General features: G+C 38.0%; 1 protein-coding gene across 1 annotated transcript in view; it reads right to left on the bottom strand.

Annotated features, from left to right (window-relative positions):
• Nucleotides 1-25386, bottom strand: part of IL23R (interleukin 23 receptor) — a 52996-nt gene that overhangs the window by 12230 nt on the left and 15380 nt on the right. Inside the window, exons 4-6 of the mRNA XM_060005824.1 lie at nucleotides 19662-19822; nucleotides 15458-15603; nucleotides 9727-9883 (exon numbers count right to left, since the gene is read on the bottom strand). Of these exons, the coding sequence (XP_059861807.1) occupies nucleotides 9727-9883; nucleotides 15458-15603; nucleotides 19662-19822 (464 nt within the window). The remainder of the gene's footprint in view (nucleotides 1-9726; nucleotides 9884-15457; nucleotides 15604-19661; nucleotides 19823-25386) is intronic.

The following is a 25386-nucleotide window of genomic DNA, read 5'->3' as shown; positions in this document are numbered from 1 at the left end:
GCGGAATATTAAATTATGCTTTATTACTCTCACAGCATATATTTGAGTATACTCAGAAACCCCAAATCATCTCTAATTTGGTAAGAATTTTTATATAACTTATACACACTGACATTGGACACTAGAGTTAGTCTTAACAGAAGGCAGTATGTTTATAGGGAGTTTAGAATGGTTTTAAAAAAAGATGCAGTTTCTTGTTCTTGGACAAAACTAGAAGCATAACTACATTCTTTGGCCTACCCAATACCAGCTTAATTTAATCAAATCCACTCAAAAGGAATTAGTTTTAGCAATAATGTATTCCATCTGTTTCTTAGGGATAATGTTAAATCAGCCTCCTCAGCCTTTCCCTCTACGTCTATCATGGGGCAAAGTGTGTTTTGTTATTCTTTTAAAGTGATGATTTATCGAGTACTAATTATGTTCCAGATACTGTACTAGACTTTACATGCTTTCTCTCATTTAATTCTTACAACAACCCAATCAGGTAGATAGTACTACTGTCCTCATTTTATGGATGAGGAAACAAAGGCATAAAAAGGATAAATGACTTGTCCAAAGTCACCTAGGTAGAGGTCCAAGAGTGAAAATTCCTCCCTGGTTCTGGCATGTAATTTGTGCTGGTCACTGGCTCCATTAATTAATAATCTCACTTTTGTAGCAGGATGGCTCCAGATGGGGCAGCTGAGTCAGCCTTGCAAGCAGTGCTCCCATGCTGAGACTTAGCCATTGCTCCCTGGGGGCTGGCCAGTGTGTTAGAGCTGCCTGGCCTTGTAGGGCTCGGAACCCACCACAGTGGACGATGGTTGGGCTAACCCATTGAGCACTGATTCTCAGACTCTTCCAGCCTAGAGTTATCTTCTTCTGAACACCAACTATTTCCCTTTTATACAAGCAATACTTGCTAACTGTAGGATGCTTGAAAAGTATAGAAGAGTATGAAAAAGAAAATATAATTTTACATTTGTTCACAAACTAGAAACAATCATTTTTTTACATTTGTTAACAGTCTTTTGTGTATATCTGTACCCTAGTTGAGATCATGCTCTTTACTAAATGTTGTGTCTGGGATTTTTAAATTTAATATTATATCATGAACATTTTAAAATTTTTTTAAAAATTGTTCAAAATCATCATACTAATGGCAATTTAATATTTCATGATGTTTGTACTGTGTTTATTCAATCATCCTCCATTAAAAAAGTGTATAGCTTGGTGATTTCAAATAACCAGCTTTGGATTCAGATGAAACTCAGTTCAAATCCCGGCTCTACCACTTGGAGTTGCTTGGCCCTGGGCAAGTTGCTTAACTGCTTTGTGACTCAGTATCTTCATTTGTAAAATTGGGTAATAACAACGCTTCATTCATGAGGTTTGATGACATAGTTCATACAAAGCACTTAGTACCATGCCTTATACAAATTAAAAGCTTAATAAGCATTAGCTATTGCTATGATTGGACTTTTAGATTGTTACCAAATTCTTACTTTTATGATTAGCTTTTAAATAAATATCATTGCACATAAGACTCCTTTCCATAGCTCTGCTTATTTCCTAAGGCTAGATTTCTGTAAGTGGAATTACTGGGCCAAAGGGTATGGACATTTATAATGCTTCTTTGTTTATTTTTGTCCTTGCCAGTCTTGGTGTCAGAGCCACACTAATCAAGGCCTGCTTCTTAGAGGTTTGACCAGAGCCGACACAGGGACCTTTCTAGATCTTTCTCTTTCAGAAGTTTCTAGATATTTAAGAAAGAGGAGCCACATTAAAGGTGTGTTTTTCAAGTTAGTGAAGGGTTTTTTTTCCATCTTGTTTTTCTTAAAACATAAACATCTCCTTTTGATTTCTTTCTATTCTCCTTCTTCTAATAATCTCAGCTATTCACAGCATTTACATGCTATCTCCCTAGGCCAATTTAGCTCTGTGGTTGGAATTCAACATTATTGGGCCAAGCGTGAAGATTTGACCCCAGTCCATGTCAGATGGCAAAGCAAAAGACAGTGGCCGGACCTATCAAATAGGCACCAGAAGCCCAGGGCAGAGAAAACAATACATCAGAACAAACTCTTTATCACACCTCGAAAAACAAGTCAAACTATGAATCATTTCATGAGTTATCCGTGTATATTAATGATAGGAGGTCGTGCCTAGGCATATTCAAGGGACCGTCTTCATGCTTATATTCCTAGGCTGTAAGTACTTGGTACATAGAGAGTAAAGAAGGTAAGAAATATGTATATGGCAATCATATTGTTAAAGAGAAAGAATAAGAGAAGGAAAAGGTAAAAAGCAGCAGCCACCTAGACATTTTCTTGAGTGACATGGACCACACAGAGGTGAAGGTCTGATGTCAAAGTGTAGCAAAATTCTATGTGCAAGAATAGGCAGCTTCCAAGTTTTACGCAGTGGTTTAGGATTCTTCAGAGGTGCAACCTTGCTGTCAAGCCAGCGTGTTCCTGTTCCTGAGTCTGAACAGTCTAGTGGACATTTGCCATTTTTCAGTTGCCCAGCACCAGGACTTACTCTGTGGGCATCCTAGGGTAGGTAGGAGGCCAGTAGGGCTTCCCACTGTGGTAGCCTCAATGGAGCAGAGGCCCCCCTCTCCCCACAGCCAGCAAGTAGCTGCAAGCAGATGACCTGAGCCTAGCTCATCAGATGCCCTCCTCCCCACCTCGCACAGGACACACAGCTCCAGGAAATCGCTTAGAATCCAATATGGGTGCAGCAGCTATATCCAGGGTCTGGTAGCAGCAGCACCAGTGGAGTGTCCAGGGCACAGGGCAGGCAGTGGCAGTGACCACAGTGCCAGCTGCAGAGTTCTCACCAGATTCTTCCTAGGCTGCGATTTTGGCTGTGGTTCTAGTTCCTGCAGCCCTTGGATCCTGCCCGTGATCATTTTGCCAGCCTTTCTACTACTTTCCAGCTATCTTTCCCATAATTCTCTTTCTGCTTAAGAGAACCAGATTTTATTTCTTTTGCTTGCACCTATCGCAGGGAAAACTTGTGTAGTTGGTAAAAATTGCAATTGTTGGTAGTGGGTGGTTAGGTGAGGAGACATGGTAGGACAATAATGACCCCACAAAGATGACCATGCTCTAATCCCTGGAATTTGTGTATAGATTACCTTATATGGCAAAAGGGATTTGAGATGGAGAGATTATCCTAAATTACAGGGACGAAATTTCAAGGGTCTTTATAAGAAGGAGGCAGGGGGGTCAGAGTCAGAGAAAGAGATTGGCAGATGCTATACTTCTGGCTTTGAAGATGAAAGATGAGGCTACAAGCCAAGAAATGCAGGCAGCCTCTAGAGTCTGGAAAACGCACTGAAACTCTCTCATAGAGCTTCTAGAAGGAACACAGTCCTGCCGATTCCTTGGTTTTGGCCCAGTGATATTTATTTTGGATTTCTCACCTCCATAACTACTAGATAATACCTTTGTATTGTTTTAAGTTACTGAATTTATGCTAACATTTTACAGAAGCAATAGGAAACTAATACAGGAGATTATTACTTCCTCATGAAAAAGCATAATCTTTATTCTCTATTACCGGATTGCAAACCTCAGAGAAATTGTGAAACTCTTATGAATTGCTTTTTATTCTACAAAACCCTGGTGGTTTATTAGGGACAGGACCCAAAGATTAAATAAATCCAGATGAAGGGTCTAAAATGATTAGTATTTCAAGGAATATTGTGTATATGTTTAACCCAGTTTAGTAACCACAAATCTACAAATTTATAATCCATCTCAATATGAATGAATCAGAAATCTCTAGTTACAAATAACAGAATTTTTGCAAGGGTACTTTCTGTGTGCCACTTCTAATTTGCATTATATTTAATACCACCTATATTTGGTTCCATTGATATAACATTTGTTTTAGTGGCTAAAAAGCCACTAAAAGTCCTGGAAAATTAATGAGAATCTTTGAGTCACTGGTAATGCAACAACAAACAGTATTTTGTGAGAACAAAGTACGATGTGGTTTAATATCTTGCTTATACTTGCCTTCCTCTGGAGAATTGTCAAAAAAAAAAAAAAGAATATGATTTCTCTGGGAAACTTTTCTACTGCAAGTTGCAATTCAAGCAAGTTAATTAGTCATTATGAAATGTGACTGCCCTTCCCTCAGGCTTCTGACTTGTCTTTAAAGGGATTAGAGAAGCCTCTACCTTTTCTTCATTACAAAGGGATCTGTATTACAATGCAGAATTGAAAAAAAAAAAAAACATTCCTGCCTGGAAGACCTCTCCTCACATTGGTAGTAGGGAATTCATGTTCACATTTTCAGTGTTGGTTTTTTATGCTGACAAACCATCTTTTCCCCTTTGGGGCTCTTTCTGTACTGCTTAAAGACCCCAGAAATTTTTACAGCGACTATCCAGGTTGGTGGTCTAGAAGCTGCCATTTCAGCAGCCCCTGGAGGTTTTCAGAGCCTCTGCTGAAACCTCACACCCAGAGGCAGGGGAGGGTGTAGGCAGAGGGGGTAACGTGGGATGTGATGGTTTACTGGAGCCTAGGTCCTGCATCCCGTGCTTCTTGGGATCCTGGGCTGCCAAGAGACTTGGGGTGCCCAGTGACTGAGAAAGCGGTGGGCAGGAGGAAAAGGAATAGAGAGGGAACAGGACAGTACTAGAGAGAGTGGCCTGAGACTCTCATGTGCCCACCCTTTTCTGGCCCCCAGAACCACTCTTACCAAGGCAATGGCTTGGGCACTCTGTTCTCCTCCTTTCTGTCCACATTTCCTACCCACACCCTTCATGACACTTCTCCCTCTTAAAGGGTGTGTCCAACTTCCAGAACACTGGTTTTTACACTTCGCTGCAGAAGTATCACTTGACTAGAGGCTGAGGCGTCTGTATTTTAAACTAGTACCAAGCATTTCTAATGTAGATGGTCCACAGACCCTGCTCTGAGAAGCATTGCTTTCAGGACATTTTCCTGAGCCAGGGCCAGCTGGAAAAACACACTATGCATTTCCCTGTGGTGCCTTGTCTTGGGCAAGGTCCCCTTTCCCGTGTATACTTTGTCCTCATCTCAGACTGCACTATCCTATCCCAAGGTTTCCATTGTTTCATTCTCATCACTTTAACCCAAACGTGCTTCCACATCTTGTATTCATTGCCAAAGTAGAAATAGTTGATAGCGTCTTACAGTTCCCTCTTCTCTCATTTATTTGCATTTCATAGCAAGCATTACATTAAATGAAGTTATGTTGGCATATTAGCTAATGTGTAGAGGAGAATATGGTTAGGTGGCCCAGGAAAGGTTGACATGGGACCCTCCTAGGTCTCTTAGGAAGGAGACCAGTAGAGCTACAGGATGAGTGCTGGAATCCTACAGCCTGAGCTATGCCCTGGCCCTACCATTTACCAGCTCTATAATGTTCAGCCAACTGCTTAACCTCCCTGAGCCTCATCTCTTCATCTGCACAGTTGGAATAACAGTTTTATAGGGCTGCAGTGATGAGTAAAATCCTTATCGCAGTGCCCAACACACGATAAGCATCCAGTAAATGTTAGCTATATTATTTATTATTCTGAAGTCACCTGGATTCAGTCACCGAATTAGCCTCTTGTTATTATACCAGTGTAGAAAAATGTGAGTCTCTAATCTAGAGAAGTTTCTCCTATGTGATTGTTAAAGCCCAAGAGGAAGTAATCAACTAAGGTTGATTTTTTTTTTTCTTTTTTAGTACAGGAGTCCCCCCTTATCCAACGTTTTGCTTTCCTTGGGTTGTTACCTTGGTCAGCTGGGCCCCAAAATATTAAATGGAAAATTACAGAAATAAACAATTCTTAAGTTTTAAATTGCATACCATTCTGAGTAGTGTGATGAAATCTCACGTTGTCTAGCTCTGTCCCACCCCAGATGGGAATCATCCACAGATCTGGCCTGTTAGTCACTTAGTAGCTATCTTGGTTATCAGAACACCGTCTTGGTTATCATGGTGCTTGTGTTCAAGTGACCCATATTTTACGTAATAATGGCCCAAAGTACAAGTGCAGTGATGCTGGCAACTTGGATATGCCAAAGAGAAGCCGTAAAGTGCTTCCTTTAAGTGAAAAGATGCAAGTTCTCAACTTATTAAGGAAGGAAAAATAATCCTATGCTGAGGTTGCTAACTTGTACGGTAAGAATGAATCTTCTATCCTTGAAATTGTGAAGAGGGAAAAAGAAATTTGTGCTAGTTTTGCTGTCATACCTGAAACTGCAAAAGTTACAGCTATAGAGTGTGATAAGTGCTTAGTTAAGATGCAAAAGGCATTAAATTTCCACAAGATATTTTGAAAGAGACTACGTTCACATAACTTTTACTATAGTATATTGTTATAGTTGTTCTATTTTTTTACTAGCTATTGTTGTTAATCTCTTGCTGTGCCTAATTTAGAAATTAAACTTTATCATAAGTGTGTATGTACTGGAAAAAAAAATAACGCATATAACGTTCAATACTATCCGTGGTTTCAGGCATCCACTGGGGGGTTGGAATATATCACCCAACTGTTAAGGGGGGACTACTGTGTAAGGCTTTGTTTTCCGTTGAAGTCTAAATACTCTAAGGAAGGAAAAGATAATACGTCATTTAACCCTTATTATAATTAAGTTCCTTTGGTTTCTTTTGGAGACCAGGTTTTTAAAGACCAAGGAAAGGTGCTGTCCAGAGGGAAAGTGGTACAGAAGAATGCTAGGGGCCTGCAGGAAAAGCCGTACCTACTTCATGATTTGTCCTGCTGTGCCATCTGGGCATAATTTTGGAAACACATTGTTTCAGGATGAATCAGTTTAGTGATACACATATGAGAATTTTAGAGAACAAAACCAGGAAATTCCTTCATGGAGGGTGAAGTATTGCCTGGGCTGTGTTTCTTCATAAATAAATAAACCTTAATGACTGGGAAAGTTTAGCCAAAAAAACCCCATTATTAAACAAGTTGGTTATGAAACAATTCAAACTTCAGTTGTGAGGTTTGATTCTTACTGCTTGATTTCTATATTTATAATGTTATATACTTTTTATTATACTTTTGTATTGACTGTCTTCTCTAGAATTAAGGGATCTTTGTCTCCTTTGCTCACTGAGGTTCTGCAAGTACCTAGCAAGTGTCTGGTGCATGGTAGAGGATACATGAATACTTCATGAACAACTTAAATGAATTACTGTCTTTTCATGGATACCTTTTTAAAAAGAAATTGATATTAAAGATTTACTGAAAAGCAGTTTGGCAACTTGCATCAAACATCTTAAAATGTGCTTAACTCTTGATCCAAAAAGACCTAAAGACGTAAGGAGAGTTCATATACAAAGCTATTCAAAGAAGTTTATTGATAACGGAAAAAATGCAATAACCTAGATATTGTTTAAATAGAGAAATGATTAAATTATACTACATCCATAAACTGGAATGCACCCATTAATAGGTTTTTAAATTCAACAAAGTAGATTAAGTAAGAAAATCAGGATATAAAACAGTACATATACCACAGCATCAACCATTTAAAAATATGTGCATAGGAAAAAACTAGTATTAAATCCATTAAAATGTAAACAACACTTATGTCTAGGTTGCATATTACAACAGACTTACATTGCTTTTACAAATAGATAAAAAGAGATAAATTTTTGAAAAGATTTAATACTAGTACTTTCCTTAACACACTTTCCCTGTTTCTTCTTTAATGTGTCTTAGAAAGGAATTTGTACCAAGACAATAGTTTATGGTTCCTCTTAGCTAACATGTTAAACATGGATAGATGCAAGTTTTCAGGGATATTTCATTTTAACTGGCATGTTTGCTTCTTAAGTGGTTTTCTCCCCCTTAGGAAACGAAGACTTTACATTTAGAATTGTTGCGGGGTAGCTGATATTCCTGTTCCTTCTATGTGAGGTTTACGGCCTTTACTTTTTTTTTTTTTTTTTTACGGCCTTTACTTTTAAAGGAGAACATTTGTGGTCCTATACAGTAGTCCCTTGGTATCTATGGGGGATTAGTTCCAGGACCACCCCCCCCCTACAGCGGATACAAAACTCCGAGGAAGCTCGAGTCCCTTAATTAAAATGGAGTAGTATGTTCCCATAACCTATGCACATCCTTCCGTATACTTTAAATCATCTCTAGATTATTTATAATGCCCAATACAATGTAAATGCTATGTAAATAGTTGTAAATACAATGTACATGCTATGGAAATAGTTGCTGGTGTGAGGCAAATTCAAGCTTTGCTTTTGGAACTTTCCAGGCTTTTTTTCCCCAAATATTTTCTATCTGTGGTTGGTTGAATCTGTGGATGTGGAACCCATGAATATGGAGAGCTGACTGTACTGAACCTGTAGGATATTTTAGTAAGCTGTTCCTCCACTTTGATGTATAGTTGACCCTTGAACAACACAGAGGTTGGGGTGCTGACCCTCCACACAGCCAAAAATCCCCATATAATTTATAGTTGGCCTTCAGTATTCTTGGTTCCACTACATCCCAGTTTTGCACCCGTGGATTCAACCAACCACAGACTGTGTAGTACTGTAGCATTTATTGACAAAAATCTGTGTATAAGTGAATCCGCAGAGTTCAAACCCATGTTGTTAAAGGGTCAACTGTAATTGGTTAAAGAAAGAAATTGATGAGATTACTGAGGGCTGGTGGTGAGTAAGAAAACTTGTGTTCTCCTTTAACTGCTGTTAAAGCAAATCATGCTTGAAGCAAATCATGCTTCAGTTTCCTCATTTGTAAAATGATGCCAATTACACTACCAAATATGACTAATGTAAAGATCAAACAAGCTTCTATATAGTGGTACGTTGTAAGTGGTAAGTAAATGTTAATTATCAATTTGAATAATCTTGCTAAACAATTTTAGATTTCATTAAAATAGATTATCAACTAAATTCTGACTATTCTAAAATGGCATCTAAAGTCCTAAGAATTTTAATAATATCAACTTAAAACAGAATACCTTAAATTAAAAAATCACTTTAAAAAAAGAGAACTGATAACCCGTATTGTAAATGATTCCCTTAATAATGTGTTTCTGAGATTTTGGCAGTAGGGGGCACCAAAAGAACTTCTTAGCTTGTCTGGCTCTTGGCATCTTCTGCTTATTTGGTGTCCATCAATATTTATAATGTATGTCAAAGTGTTTTGAAAACATAAAACACAATTCCAAGGTGTTGTATTATAGTAAGAACGCTATTAACAATGCTTTGATTACAATTAAGTACTTCAGTTCTGAAAAAAAAATTTTAATCTAGTGTATAAGCTACCTACAGTAGGGAGACATCTTCAGGATAATGGGGCCACTACGGAGTATTATGAAAATTACTATAGATTTATTTTATTACTTGCTTACAATTGAGTCTGTTTGGCTAAGATTTTATTGAACGATGTGTAAATGACTAGAAAATTAAACGAATAATATTAAGAGCAGGAAAATACCTAAAGATAATAGCTCAGCTAGATTTTATTGAGAAGAGAATTACGTAATCCCATGCATACTAAACAAGCACCCCCAGGTGGTTTTTATGCTCTGAAATGTTTGAGAACCATTACATAAATTGTAGTCAGCCTTAACAAAATCAAAGGAAAATGACAATTTAAATGTTATCACCTGCCCTAGAATAGTTTTGTCGATTTTGATAGAAATTAAGGAGAAACAAATATATACTTAGAAAAGAGACAGAAGTCAAAAGAGAAGCCTAAGAGATTAAATATATAAATACACTCACCTATTTCAGGAGTTTTATGAAAAAAGGGTGAACTCCAGGGCTGCCAGTACCTTTTAGCTTTTTCTTGACATCTTACTTGAAATACGTACTCAGTGTTTGGCTGCAAGTAGAATTCTGACTGTTGCGCGTATGTAAAATTGGTGTCAAATTCTTTAACCTAAAATGGATGAATAACCATAGTGAAATACCATAAAGAAGTGATGCACTGTGCTTTTAAAACAATTATTCCATTTAGCAGAAATGTATGGGACACTTATTATGTTCCAGGACCCTGGGAAAACAGAGAGGAATAGGCTACTTTGTGTAAAAGATGGCCAAAGATAATCAAATACGTGTTATTTAACCTTAAAAGTGAAATACATGTTGCTTAGTGTTTGACAACTCTTTCAAGCTTTTAAATATCAAGAAATTCCAAAATGTAATATATTCTTAATTTTGGAACAGCTGATTTTAATAGGGTGGGAGAAAGGGGGACATAATAGCTATTGTTTAAATTCAGTCTTCCCTCCTCTCTCTCTCTCTTTCTCTGCAGTTGCATATTTAGATCAATAATTCTTCCTGAATGATGAAATAATTTCACTTGTGAATGATGACTTTTGGAAAAAATTACCTACAAACTAAGCTGTTAAATTGGTCCTTATTGCAGATCTATGCATTCTACAAGGATATATATATCCTTTCTCATATATATATATGAGAAAACAAAACAAAACATTTAAGACTGTTGAAACGTGAAAATCCAATGGAAGATAAGCAAGAAAATAGCTGAGGGATAAACTTAAAAATCATTTTTCTGGGACTACAACCTGCTATAAAATATAATGAAAAAGGACCCCCAGACAAGCTGGTTCAGATGGGAGAGAAAAACCAAGGCATTTACGCAGCACCTTAGTGTGTCGTAATAGTGGATCTACTGAAAAAAGTGAAGCACAATTGAAACGTAAACATAAAAAACGTCTAGGGCTTCCCTGGTGGCGCAGTGGTTGAGAGTCCACCTGCCGATGCAGAGGACACGGGTTCGTGCCCCGGTCCGGGAAGATCCCACATGCCGCGGAGCGGCTGGGCCCGTGAGCCATGGCCGCTGAGCCTGCGCGTCCGGAGCCTGTGCTCCACAATGGGAGAGGCCACAACAGTGAGAGGCCCGCGTACCGCAAAAAAAAAAAAAAAAAAGTCTAGAAATGCATTTATTCAGCAACTGGGAGAGAACAGTCACCATGAAAGAGAAAGTTAAAACGATCACGATTAAAACACACACACACAACAAGGTATACACGTCATTTAGAGATTCTAATGTTAAAACCCAGTCTTAACATAAATCTTTAAAACTTGCAATGCATTGAAAATGTAAAAATCATAAACATATCTGTTTTGGGATATCACGTTTCCTGAAAGATATCATTCAGAGTTTCCGTAAGCCACATTTCTACCCACGGCCCTTGAAATTTTCTGCTCTTCTAAATATGACTGAAGGCCCCTAGAGGCTACTGGGATCCAGGAGAAATTTTTTTTTTTTAACATCTTTATTGGAGTATAATTGCTTTACAATGGTGTGTTAGTTTCTGCTTTATAACAAAGTCAATCAGTTATACATATACATATGTTCCCATATCTCTTCCCTCTTGCATCTCCCTCCCTCCCACCCTCCCTATCCAACCCCTCTAGGTGGTCACAAAGCACCGAGCTGATCTCCTGTGCCAGGAGAGTTTTTATTAGTGCCAAAAGTTTGACTTCCATATGCACCCTGCTTCATATGAGCTTCTTTTGGAGGGGAGTTGCTGTTCTCCAATATGTCTCTTGCCATTATGTTTATAGGTAAGTCCTCTAAGAAGAGAAGTACCCTAAAGTACAGCCAGAGTTCTAAAATAGAAAGAAGAATTTTATGGAACTGTTAACAGTTGCTTCTACTAAGAGGCCAACCAGGTGCCTGCTTAGGGCCTTGCAAGCTGAAGATGGTACCTTCAAAATGATACTTTCAGAGGCTACAATAGTCATTGAGAGAGCTGGACCTAACTGTGTTCCTATGCAGAGGGTATGACCTCAAGGGCCAGAAATATAACTTTATTTTTATAGCAGCTGCTTTCTTTTTAGAGCCTCAATTCTGAAGGCGTGAGGCCTAGAAACTTAATCTCCATCATTTTGAGGTACCTCTTTTCTTAGGATTACACCTAAATTTCTGGGAGCATCCTTGGGTGAAGGGGAGAACCTCAACCTATTCAGAGTTCTATAATCCCAACTTCCTCTGACTTCCAACCTGGGGCATGGCCCAGATGAGGGGTCCTGCTCAGTAACCACCCAAGTCTAAACTCTTTTTGTTCTTCCCCCTTACCAACCTCTTCCCCTCACCCATTTCCCCCTCTCTCTGCTCAGGAATCTTTATCTAGTCTTTGGTGTGAGAGGGAAAGGGGATGGGGATTGAGAGAGCCAGTCATGACTAATCACATTTTCTTACAAGTCTTCTGTCCTATACTAGCATTTATACTTTTGAAATGCAAAGGCCAAGGATTTGAACCTTGGCTATCTGCCTGCTGTTCTATTAGCCATTCCAGGAAAAAAGTGAATGCTTGGTTTTGTGCAGCCCATGAGCTAAGAAGAGTTTTTACATTTTTTAAATTGTTGAAAGAAAATCCGAAGAAGACTATTTCAATGATGCATGGAAATGATATAAAATTTGAATTTCAGTGTCCAAAAGTAAAATTTTACTGGAACACAACAATGTCCATTCATTTACATATTGCCTATGGCTACTTTTATGCTACAAATGCAGAGTTGAATAGTTGGGACAGAGATCTTATGGCCTGCAAAGCCTAAATTGTTTACTATTTGGCCCTTGAATAAAAAGTTTGCCAATACCCTGGTCTAGCTTAATCAGAGACTCGAGTCAATGTTAATCCATTCAGTTGAACTTCTAGTCAGGATTTCCCTACTTTACTATCACTGCTGTTGGCACCATTAAAGGCAAATAATAATAATACTAATAGCTAATGTGTCAAAATACTATCTCTGTGAACCAGACATTATAAATATCAATGGAAATACAAAAATGCTTATGGAACAGTCCTGTCTTCCAGGGACTCATAGTTAAAGGATGGGAAAATACACGTGTAAAATGGTAAATACAAACAACATGGTAAATGTTCCTGAGATAAGGTACACAGAAGTGGGCAAGGATGCCAGGGAGGTAGGGAGACAGTCCGTGAAGATAACCAACAAGTAGATATTCTCCCCATGGTGTCAGCCTTGAAGGTTCACCTGAAGGACTGGCTGATACCTCGTAATTTATATGCAGCTTAGCTAAAAACAGCTGAAAAACACCCTCAATGCACTGATTTTGATTTTCAGGTGGGCATCCTTGGCTCGACCACACCTGCTGCATGGCTCTCCTGGAGGTTAAGATGAAGAGGAACAGTAACAGCCAGCATTTACTGAACATTAACTCTATTCCAGGCTCTGGGCTAGCTTCTTCCATCATTTGATCATCCCCCAAACCATATGAGGTAGGTGCTTATCTTATCCCTCTTTTAGGTGTGGTAATAATGAGGCCCAGAGAAGCTAGGGAACTTGCCCAAGGCTGCACAACCAGAAAGTGGCAGAGCCAGGCTTTGAACTCCAGAGCCTATGTGCTTAGCCACAAGGCTTTGTACATAGCTATCTGCCACTTTGAAGTGAAGAGCTTCCTTCCATCAGTTATCTGATGCAGGCAGAGCTGAGGTGGAAGAACAAATCGGTAGTCCTTTGTGTCTGCCCACTCTTCATGACTCTCGCTTCCTGTCTCCTTACAAGGAGGTAAAGACAACATTTTTTGCATGATCCAGATGAAACTGATGGGTAACAAATGTAAAAAACAAAGCATCATTCTGGCTGTTACCAACTGGACTTGGGTCATCTGTGTGAGTAATTACATTTGGAGGAATCATGGTAAAAGGGATAGGATACACATATTAAATTGAAACTGGTTCCTTCATTTTCCCAACATTTTTGGGGTGCCCAAAGTGATGTAGGGTCTGTAAGAGGCATTAAGTTACTAACTCTGTAAGCTTGGAGAACCTGGCTTAAGCTCTTTTCAAGCCCTGTGTCCTCATTTCGATGATGGAGCTGATACTACCTATCATAAAAGATTGTGATGAAGATGAAACGAGGTAGCAAATATTCTTTCAGCTCCTCCATTTGCCTGCTTCTGATAAAGAGAAGGTTTTGAAAAGGGAACTCGGATTTACCTCTGAGTTACCAAGTCTCACAGTGGCATATGTAGCACCACCAAGGGGAGCAGAGAACAAGAATTTCAACAAGAATACAGTTGGTTTCTGAAAATCTATTCAGGGATACTGATACTGTAACTCCTTTCTATTTTCTAAACACTCTTATAGCTTATTATGCCAAATAAAGAAATTTCGTCTTCTCAGTATCATCCTATGACCCTGACACTACCCAGGTGTCTTATTAGAGTAAAGCCTCATCCACTCAGAATCTAGGATGAGAGTTTCATTTGGGTTGTTTTCAAATTTACCTAAATTCCACATATGCAGAAGATTGGCTGTGAAGCTTTTAATCTTGCTCGTCCTAGGCTTCAAGCATGGGGTTGCTGTGCACACAAATGCCGCAGTTATTTAGTCAACGAGTCCAGCAGGCTCTTCATTTGGTTACTGACCAAATGCTGCAGAACATGGACTTGCATCCAAGTGTAATCTAAACAACTAAAAGATCGCATTTCTCATGTACATTAACAAGGGTAAATAAACAACTTGGCATCCGGGATTTCTTTTTAAAGAGCAGTCTTTAGAGTACATCATGAAATCAGTATAGTTTTACCCTCATTTTCTTGACACTCTTTAAACATATTGTTCTACAGCAAAGCCAATATCATTCATGTTCAGAATGATGAAAACTTTGGAGCCATGCTAATCACCAGAGAATAAATACATATCATTTCACTTAACTCTCTGAAAACTGGTAAATTCATACATGACACATAACTATTAATTAAGCAAAGCCATAAACTCCATTCCTCAATTATTTTGACTAAATGCCAGTTTATTGTACTTAAAAATAATAAAATGGCATTTGTTTTCAAATACACTAAAATTGGTACTTTTTCTTCAGCCAGGCTAGTGTTACCCTGTAGTTCAAATTAGTGAGTTTTTATTATAATGTTCACAGGTGCTGTCATGTGATGCGATTTTATTAATGAACCTTGTACCTATGCCTCTCCTAAGACGCTTACTAACTTACCATTGGTATTTAAGGATGATTAGTTTGCCTAGACATTCACTTTTTACCTTATGCTCATCTAAGACTAATATAGTAACAAATTTTACATTTTGGATTGCACATTTTTCATTTAAAAAGAGACACCCATAAATCTGAAGTTCTTTGAACAGATTTTATTTCCCTGGGTGGCTGTTAAATTTCAGCATAGAATACTTACATTTTATATTCATAATCACTGATATAAATTTCACCCTAAGAGACAGTGAATTACAAGGAGCTAAAGAGATGAATCCGTCCTAGTTGGACATTTGTCTATTTAGCAGTTTACAAAAGGAAAGAGACCTTTTCAGGAAACACCTCTCTATTTGGAAGCATCATTATTAAAAGTAGAGTGGTTTGAATATTACATGAACAATCAGATAAAAACATGTAAAATAGATCATTATACATCCACTGTGGTCACTGACTATTGGCTGGCTTTTCTTTCACTCACTTACATGCAAAAGAATAGTGAAAGTTAGCTTACGTTCCAAGTTTGGTTTGTTGTAGCCTTGTATCTCATTTCACAGGAAACGTTTTCAATTGATGTTTGACTATTCCAGTGGATTATGGTTTTGGGCACTGTAGTATTTATATCCTCAGCCCTGGAAATAATGGATGCAGAAGGTATCACTAAAGAAAAACAAAAACAGAAATCCAGCAGCTTAAAACTTGCCTAGGGAGAAATCAATATTTTTTCATCAATATTTAGAATGTTAAAACTCAAAGTACCAAAAAAAAAAAAAATCTCATGATCTAATTAACATGAAATTTTTCTTGTTTTCTAATCTATTATGTAGGAGAAAACTGCTGTTCTTAAGTAAAATTCTGTTCCACCCATTCTCCATTTCTGTTAAATGGAGCTCTGTCTTGTCCTTTCCCACCTCATACTCCCCTGTATTCTGAACTAATGAAATTCTGAAGCCTGGCCTATTAACAAAAGAATGTAAAAAGGAGGTAAGAAGATATCTCTTCTTTCCCGCATCTGTTTAGGGAGAAATGATGTTTTGCATCCTAAATTTAGTTCAGAGACTCTAATTTGGTAAGATGTAAAATTAAGATCGTTCACAATAATATTTTTATTCTCTTGTGTCATAGGGAAACTTGTATGAATATTTATATTTATTGCTAACTTTTGTTATCTATTAAAATAAATCTGTACTTGAAAGTATGATTTGAACAAGGAGTCTCAAGACTCTTAGACTTTACAAATTATTGCTGTGTTCTGTGATTATGATTTTCAAAAGGAAACTGACATTCTGATTGGTTATCTTACTAGTTATTTTTTGTAGTAGGTGTAATGGTGTAACTGGAAGCTCTGTATTTCTAAACTGTGTAAATTCTTGTAAATTTGTTCTGTCTGAACAGAATAAAATCATGGGCATTTCCCATTTCTCCTATATGCATAGTAGAACAGTGAAAACCTATAACTTTGTTAGATGTATTACTTAACAAAGAACTCAAGAACCTGTATGTGTGTTTTTAGAGGCCATTATTACAGCTTAATATTCTCTATGACTTAGTTTCCTTTTTGTTTATTCTAAGTTTATAAAGTATTCTTTGGGAAATTTGTTTTATTTTCAGTGAATAATATTATCTAAAATTATGTGCACAGATATATGATTTGTAGAAAAATATAAAAATTAAAGATTTGCTTTCTAGTAGCACTGACCTAAAATAAAATCCGTGGGCTAAACCCAGTATAGAACATAAGTAGTAGTAGCAGGATTAATCTAATTAAAGAGCTTACCATACTGAAGTTTTATCATCTGAATTCCATAGGTGGTTTCCTTTTGCTAGTTTAAGCTTCTTGTAATGAGAATCAGAATTCAGAGATTTCTAGAGTCAGGGAAGTGGATCTCCAGGGCTCTGAAACCACTTGGGACCATTTAAGCACCCTCAAGGCTACAAATTACCTACCCCCTCCTGTCTCCCACCTCTGAGTGTGACCTGCCACAGACGTAACAGCACAAGCATTCCGAGACCCTTTTGCAGAAAGAGATATTCTGGGGAGGAAGCAAAAGTCTGCTTAGTCCTATGAGAAACGTAAGTTGAGTTTAAGATAGAGTCTTAGCACAGAGCAGATCGGTGCAATAGAGATCTGACGGTTTAGGTTTGAATGAGCTTATATTTTTCAAATAAAAACATGTTATGTAATATGTACTTGAACATTAGTTTGTTACAGAAGACTCAGAATGTTGAATTTTTGCTCTCATTGCTTTGGTTTCGTACATTCCCATTAGATCTTACATTTTTTAAAAAAACCGTCAATTCCATCGTAGATGCCATATCTTTAGTTTCCACTTATATTGAAATAAAGAACCATATTGTAGTTCTTTGGTGTCTTTCTAACAGCATGTATTTACTTATAATTATTCAGTGGGGAGAACTAATGTTCAAGATGGCAGCCGGAAGGCACTGCATTTTCCATATTGAAACTTATTTCTCTATAAGAGAAGTTTAAGCATTCCTCTCACATGTCATTTTGGCAGTGTTACTGCACTCTTAATTCAGCCCTGCCTTTCAGCATATCTTCCTAACTTAATTAAAGACCAATCCCATAGCCGTTATGTGGAAATTGCTCCCAGGAGAGTCCCCTGTCTTCAGTTTCATAGAACAGTTCATATATCTAACTTGCAATGTCTCATTCTTAAAGGGCCACAAATGAATATAGTTCATCCGTTAATAACCTAGGGGCTCTGTTGGGAGTAGCCTCCTACACTGTCAACCTGTGCTTTTCAACCTGAGTTTCTAAGAGTGCATTTCTCAGGGATACTGAGAAAGGAGGAAGAGAAGGAGGTGGAGTAACTCTAAACAAGAGGCTCCCTGGTTCAGTGTGAAAAGCAGATTTGGAGGTGACAGCCAGATGAGATTTTCCCTTTATGGGAGGTGGGGTGCTGGTTAACTACAGCAAGTCGGCAAGTCTGAGATGACATCTGGCTCTCCTCCTTCCTAGCTATGTGCTTTGAGCAAATTATTTTATCTCTTTCTTCGTCTGTAAAATGGGCACAGTGGTACCATGCATGATTGTTTTCAGAATTAAATGTGATTTGCATGTTAATTGTCTGGAACACTATAGGTGTTCAATAAATGGATGCAATGACACTAAGGTCATAATAAGATAACAATGGTAATAATAGCAGTAAGACTAATAGTAATAATCTAGTTCCTAAAAATGATACTGCCAAAATGATACTGAACACAATAGCCTTTAAACATCATTAATCCATTGAGGGGAACCTGTTTTAAGATAAGGGCATGTTATGGCTATTTCCTACCTCAAAATGTAAACTTACAAAAATGTGGAGAACTATAAGTCCAAGAATATACAGTACAATGGAGTTACTATTCACCACCATAGTCAGCAGTGTTTGTTTTCAAAGCCAATATTCATAGCATAAGGACAGATTTTTAGACCAATCTTATTAGTTGAGATAGTTCAGTTTAGTTGAGACGTTGAGATATTAGTTCCAATAAAAGACCCCAGTAGTCCCCAAAGGATACCCGTGTTGTGCCCCAAGAGGTGCCACATCCCCTAGAACATTAATCAGCAGGAAAGTTGTCAGACACATTGCAGTGTGCTTTAAATAAAGACTGAGGATAGGAGTTGAGGATACTAGAACTAGAGGCTTCCTAGCTCTGCAAACTCAACTTCTAATGCCACCTAGCCTTCGTTTCCTCATGTGTAAATTATAATCTCTTCTACAGAATAGGACTGTTGTGAGGGTTAAATAAGATAATGTATGTAAAAGCAGTTAGCACTGAAGAAAGTGTGCCATAAATGTTAGCTACTGAAATCATCTTTAATAACAAAAACAGGAATAATTGGCACTAGAATCTCCAGAGAGAAGGTGATTCACACTTGGTGCTCTTTGGCTGTACTCTGGCTTTAGGACTATGATATAGTTGTAAAAGGCTCAAGGGCAATCACTTTTTGGAAGTTATCTTAAGGAAAAAAACAACTACTATGCAAAAATTCAGCCAAAAGGTTGTCCCTGGCAGTGCAGTTTATGATGGTGAAAAATTGAGAACAATAATAAGGGACTAATTAAAGATATTAATTAAAAAAAGATTATAGATTAAATTAATAGAAATATATATTCTATATTGTTATTTTTTTAAAGGCAAGTTCTAAAATACCTGAAGCAAAAAATGTTAACTTTTGTTGAATCTGGCTGGTGTACATAGAGATGTCTACATAATTCTCCACAATTTTCTGTTTTTTGTAGAACTTTTCAAACAAAAACATAACTTCCAAAATAGCATATACAGTAGAATGCTTTAGTATGCTGTACTTCTCACAACATAAGACTCATCACACTTTATTATAATCCTTATTTCTTTCCCTCTTCCCTGGTAGATTGCAAGATATTTAAGACAGGAAGTATCTTCCTTGTCTATCTCATTCTCCCTAGCCCTTAGAACGATGGTTAAACATAAGAAGTTCTCAGTAAATATTGTGAAAAGACATACCCCATGTAGAAATAAGACTGGAAGAATATACAACACAATGGCAGGCTTACTTATCTTTGGCTTGTCTCAGGCAGTGACTTATGGGTAATTCTTGTTGTCTGTATCATGATCTTCAGGAACTTTAGGGAAACTCTTTTCAAATCTCAACTTCATTTGATTAGGTCAGAACAAATTAGTTGTTTATTCGTAAAGCCATTACAGAATTTCTTTTTCTTTACCTATATCGTCCAGGTGAATTTGCACTTGTTTTGACTTCTCCGTGCCCAGTACATTTGAAGCTTGGACCCAAACCAAATACTTCTTGCCACCTTGCAATGAATCAGTGGAGATGTTAACATAACTTGAAGTGAGATACTCTTGCTCTTCTTCTGTCTCTAAACTTAAAAAAAAGATTATGATCACCAGTTATGTTGGTTTGAATTAATTATTCCTCAATTTTTTTGATGCTATCTTTTTAGCTAGCTTTCAGAAGGCAACCTTTTACTTAAAAATGAATCAGAATTGGTTTCACTTTTAGAATTTTTTAAAACAAAGTCAAGACCATCCAGGGCCACAGTATGACTTTCATGGGCCCTAAGCACTTTTGCCTTCATAGACCCCTTCTCCCATTAACATAAAAAAGTTTATATGTGTGTAGGTATGTTTATGTTTATATATATATATATATATATATACACACACACACACACACACACACACACACACACACACACACATATTCATATAGATTATGTTTCACAAGTGCTGATATAAAAGCAACTATATTAATATCACATATTAAACCATTTTCTTTGACCTAATGGTTCATTTTTTTTCCTGTGATTTTAAATGCAATTAAACATCCTGTAGACTCCTGAAAGTATGGCTAGCCCTGGGTACTATGCCTACTGTACCTCTTTGGGAAGGGCAGCTGTGGACATGGCTTGAAGTAAATGAGCTCCCTCTGAGAAGGAGCATTGCACAGGGGTTCCATGCAAGGGCTTTGTAATAAGGAGTGCTAACTTCATGGTAAATAAGTATTCAAATGTGAAAATAAGAGAATGGCAACTATGTGTAAGTAGTAAGTAGGGCATCTTTGAATATTTTCCAGTTAGAGAAAACCACATACATGTTGTTAATTGGTTTGTGGCTAATTCTTTTATCACACGTATTGAGACCACAAGTCAAAATGGAAATGTATTCTCAAACCGACATTAACCATAGCTACTAGGCAATTTAATTCTTCTTTTAAAGTCTACCCCTCATATCAGCACCTAGACCACAAAGCACTATTTTAGATGAAGAATCTAATTGTAATGACTGACTATATACTTTAGGACAATTTTTGCATACAACTGTATGTTACAGAGTTTTTGTTTGTTTGTTTCTTTTTTTTCTTTTTTTTTTTTTTTTGCGGTCCACGGGCCTCTCACTGCTGTGGCCTCTCCCGTTGCCGAGCACAGGCTCTGGATGCGCAGGCTCAGCGGCCATGGCTCACAGGCCCAGCCTCTCCGCAGAACGTGGGATCCTCTCGGACCGGGGCACGAACCCGTGTCCCCTGCATCGGCAGGAGGACTCTCAACCACTGCGCCACCAGGGAAGCCCTGTTACAAAGTTTTTTAAATTTCTTACTTCTATTTCTTTTTTTCTTGTGCTAACTAATACATAACAGATTATTTGTTGAAGGAGTCAGCATGATTTATATTTTTCTGAAGTTTCCATTGCACCTAATCCTAGTTGTAGTTAATAGATTTTTAATAAACACTGCTGATTTGTGGTGATAATGGTGAACAGTACTTTTTAATTTAATCATTCATTCAAAAAATATTTCTTTAACACCCACTATGTTCCAAGCACTACTTTAGTCACTGGGGCTACCACAGTGAACAAAACAGGTAAAGTCCCAACCTTTGTGGAGCACACATTCTAGTGGAAACAAATGCATATATAATATGTCTTGTGGTGATAAACATTCAGAAGAGAAAAGAAGGAGGTTAGGAAATGCTAGGAGTAGATGTGGGGGTATTTTTTTTTTTTTTTTTTTTAGGGAGATTGGGAAGATCTGAGCATCTGAGAAGGTAACACTAGAGCAGTAAAGAATCAGGTCTTGTGGCTCTTTGGAGCATTCTAGGTGATATGCAAAGGCCCTGAGGCAGGACCTTGCCTGTCCTGTTCAAGAACAGTAAGGAGGTCATTGAGGCTTGGTAGACTGAGGGATGGAAAGGGATGAGATGATATCAGAGAGTCCTAGAGGAGTGGGAGATTTAGAAGACATTGTAAGGTCACATAAGGCCATGGAAGGATGCTGCCTTTGATCTCTGAGTGAAATGGGAGATTTTGAGCAGAGGAGTGACATCTGATGTGCATGTGAAAAGGATTACTCTGACTACTTGTGAATAATAGACTGTAGCAGGGCAAAGGTGAAGGGCACCAGTTTACTAATGCAGGTGAGAGATGATATGGCTTGGACCAGGCAGTGAGAAGTCAGTTTTTTAAAGACAGATCCAGTAGGTTTTGCTGATCAGTTGAATGGGGGGGCGTGTTAGAGAGGAATCCAGGAGGACTCCAATGATTTTAACCTGAATACTGCAAAGGATGGTGTTACCACTTACTGAGATAGGGAATGTGAGTCTGGGGAAAGGAAACTGGGTATTTGGTTTTGAAAGTGTTAGCTTGAAAATACATTTTGGACATCCAAGAGGAAATACTGAGTAAGATGTTAGATAAATGATGGCTGCATTGCAGGAGAGATATCTGGACTGGAGATATAGATTAGGGAGTTTTACACCATAAATTTGGGTGAGATCTTTTAGGTAATGAATGTAGATAGAGATAATACGAGATCCTAGGATAGAGCTCTAGGTCACCATCACTTAACTGGAATAAAGGGGAACTGGCAAAAGAGACTGAGAAAAAGCATCCAGGAAGGTAGGAGGAGAACCAAAAGGGAGTGCTGTCCTGGAAGCCAAAAGAAGGAAGTAAAAAGCTAAGTTAAATGTTCCTGATGGTAAATCCTCCTGATAAGGAGGGTGGGGACTGAGAATAAACCGTTGCATCTGGCAATGGGGAAGTCATTAGTGACACTGCTAAGACCTGGAGGTGAAGGGCAAAAACTTGACTAGATTAAAGAGACGATGAAAAGAGAGGAAGTAGAGGCAGAAAGTACAAACAACTCTTTTGAGGAGTTTGCCATAGAAGGAGCAGAGAAATAGATTAGTGGAAGGCAAGGACCAAGGGAGGGTTGTATTTTCAAGAGAGCAGATGCTACAGCATCTTTGAAAGCTGATGAGGAGATCCAGTAAAGATAGAAAAGGTGATGATACAGAGAAAAGGAGTATTGTTGGAGCGATGTCCTCTAGTAGGCAGGCAGGGTAAGATCTAGTACACAGTGGAGAGCTGGCATCAGGGCAATGGTAGTTCATCCACAGTACTAAAAGGGAAGACCAAGTATGTGGATACAGATGTCAGTGTGTCAGCAGATGAGGGAGGCTGTGGTATTTCTCATTACTCCTATTTTCTCAGTGAAATAGAAAGCAGGTCATCAGTAGAGTGAGGAAGAGGAGAAGATGTTAGAGACCAGAGATGAAAGAAAGAGTAATGAAATAATTACCCGGTTAGTGGGGGAGTGACTTGACCAGTGAAGTGTAGTAGGACTATTGGGTGGCTACCTGGGTCCAGGTGTGGTGAGTGGTCATGAATATAAAGTAATATCAGTCAGTAAGTTTGTGTTTGTCCCCAGCCACAATTAGCTCTCCAAGCACTGGTGCAGAATCGGTGAGGAGATGGATTTTAACATATGAACTGGTTATTGAACTCAGTAGAAATATAACATCACAGCCTCAAATATATTTGGAATTATATCTAAGAACTCTGGTTATAATGAATATGCATATGGAGAGGAAGATGTGGCAAAAACAAGCAGGCCTTATGAACTGGAAAAGTAGGCAGTTGTTTTTAGGGGTCTCATTAAAACTAAAAGACCCTGGGCTTCCCTGGTGGTGCAGTGGTTAAGAATCTGCCTGCCAATGCAGGGAACACGGGTTCAAGCCCTGGTCTGGGAAGATCCCACATGTCACGGAGCAACTAGGACTGTGAGCCACAACTACTGAGCCTGTGCGTCTGGAGCCTGTGCTCCGGAACGGGAGAGGCCGCGACCGTAAGAGGCCCGCGCACCACAATGAAGAGTGGCCCCCGCTCGCCACAGCTGGAGAAAGCCCTCGCACAGAAACGAAGACCCAACACAGCCAAAAGATAAATAAATAAATAAAAAGTGGAAGTGTAGCAGTTACATAATAAAAATAATACAATATCTGAAACAAAAAACAAAAAATTAAAAGACCCTATTGGTGTTTCATAGTACCTGAAAATTCTACCATTGGTGCTGTTCTAAACAGTTTATAAACTTGTCATGTACCGACATGTTGCGTATTTTAAAAATTTTTCTAGCATTTAACATAGTTCCAAGAAGACATGAAATACTAAATAAATATTTGTTAAATTGACTTGAATAAAATAGAATGAAGGGCCATCATGCACTTATTTTCATTCAACAAGTTATTTATTTTCATTCAACAAGGTACTGTGCCAGACATTGCAAGAGTATCCAAGGTAAAGAAAGAACGTATTTACATGAAGCTGTTGAGCGTAATGGGACAACAGTAAGTAGATATTTATTAGCAGAGGTTCATTTTTTTTTTTTCTATCACCACCCACTGGTACATAGCAAAATACAGAGGGGTTGAGGAGTGTATGTGAATGGACATGCAGCTCTGCTGGTGGGGTCACCACAAAGGTTCTGGGGAGAAAGAAGACTCTTGAAGCAACACAGACACAATTCCTCTACTTTACAACTTCAATCCAACACCAGACGGAGGCCCTGATGGCCCCTATGCTGCCATAGAGGGAATGCCATCTTTCTGCCACTGTGGAAACAAGTGGGTGGGCTGAGGTGAAATGCCTCTCTCTATATGTGATTTTACTGGAAAACAGAACCACATGAGTTGGAAGTGAAACCTTGCAAATGCTGATCTCTACCTATCTGCCCAAGTGGAAAATACCCTGAGAACCCAGGATCTAGAAAAGGCTTTTTAAATCTGATACCACTTCAACCACAAAATTCATTATAACTCACCTTTTTCCTAGGGGGAAAGGCCTTCTTAACCATAAGTTAGAAAAATGGATTGCTCTAATTTTTCTCAACTCGTGGGTGCATTTTTAATTAATTGTAAGACAAACAGATGTTTATTTTCTTTTCCAATTTGTCTGTGCTTATAGGAGCTCATTCTTTGAATTTGCGAGAGGAGAACATTTGCTTTTATGGTAACCCTTCACATCTTTTATGATAACCTATGATAAAGTTTTTAAAAAAATGATAAAATTCCATTAATCTGGACTCAATCAAGTCAGAATTTGGGTTAGGTTTGCCTGAATTTGGCTATAATTTGCTCTTGGTTTCAGAAAAGACAGTAAGAAAAGTTTTTTTTAATATATAGGACCTTGTAGTATTATTAGTTAACTAGATTGTGAAGGGAGGATACAGGAAATGTTTATTTCTAGTTATCAGAATAATCACTCAACGAGTGTTTATTGAGTGCTTACTATGCGCCAGGCCTCATCCTGGGCTCAAGCAATATAGCAATGAACAAAACAAACAAAAATTCTTGCCCACATTGGGTTTACATTTCTAGTTTGAATAAATGAGTGACTTTACTACTGACATATGTACAACAGTTAGAAAATTAGTCTTATTAGAGCACATTTAACAATCTTTCTAGATAGTCATCTGTCCAAAATTACTGTTACTTGAAAATAATGTAAATAAAGTTATTGTTTATAATATCCTGTAAGTGATCATTTTTTATGGCTTTACATTAATCTTTTCTCCCACATCAGTCAGGTTTTGATTTTGGAACAAATCAAACAAGTCTAGAGAGCCAGCCTTGAGTTTCACCCTAATGTTCTAAT

The sequence above is a fragment of the Delphinus delphis genome, chromosome 1, assembly GCF_949987515.2.
Source record: "Delphinus delphis chromosome 1, mDelDel1.2, whole genome shotgun sequence".
In the NCBI taxonomy this organism is placed as follows: Eukaryota; Metazoa; Chordata; class Mammalia; order Artiodactyla; family Delphinidae; genus Delphinus; species Delphinus delphis.
The sequence above is the reverse complement of the archived record's forward strand: the minus strand, read 5'-3'. Positions and strand labels throughout refer to the sequence as shown.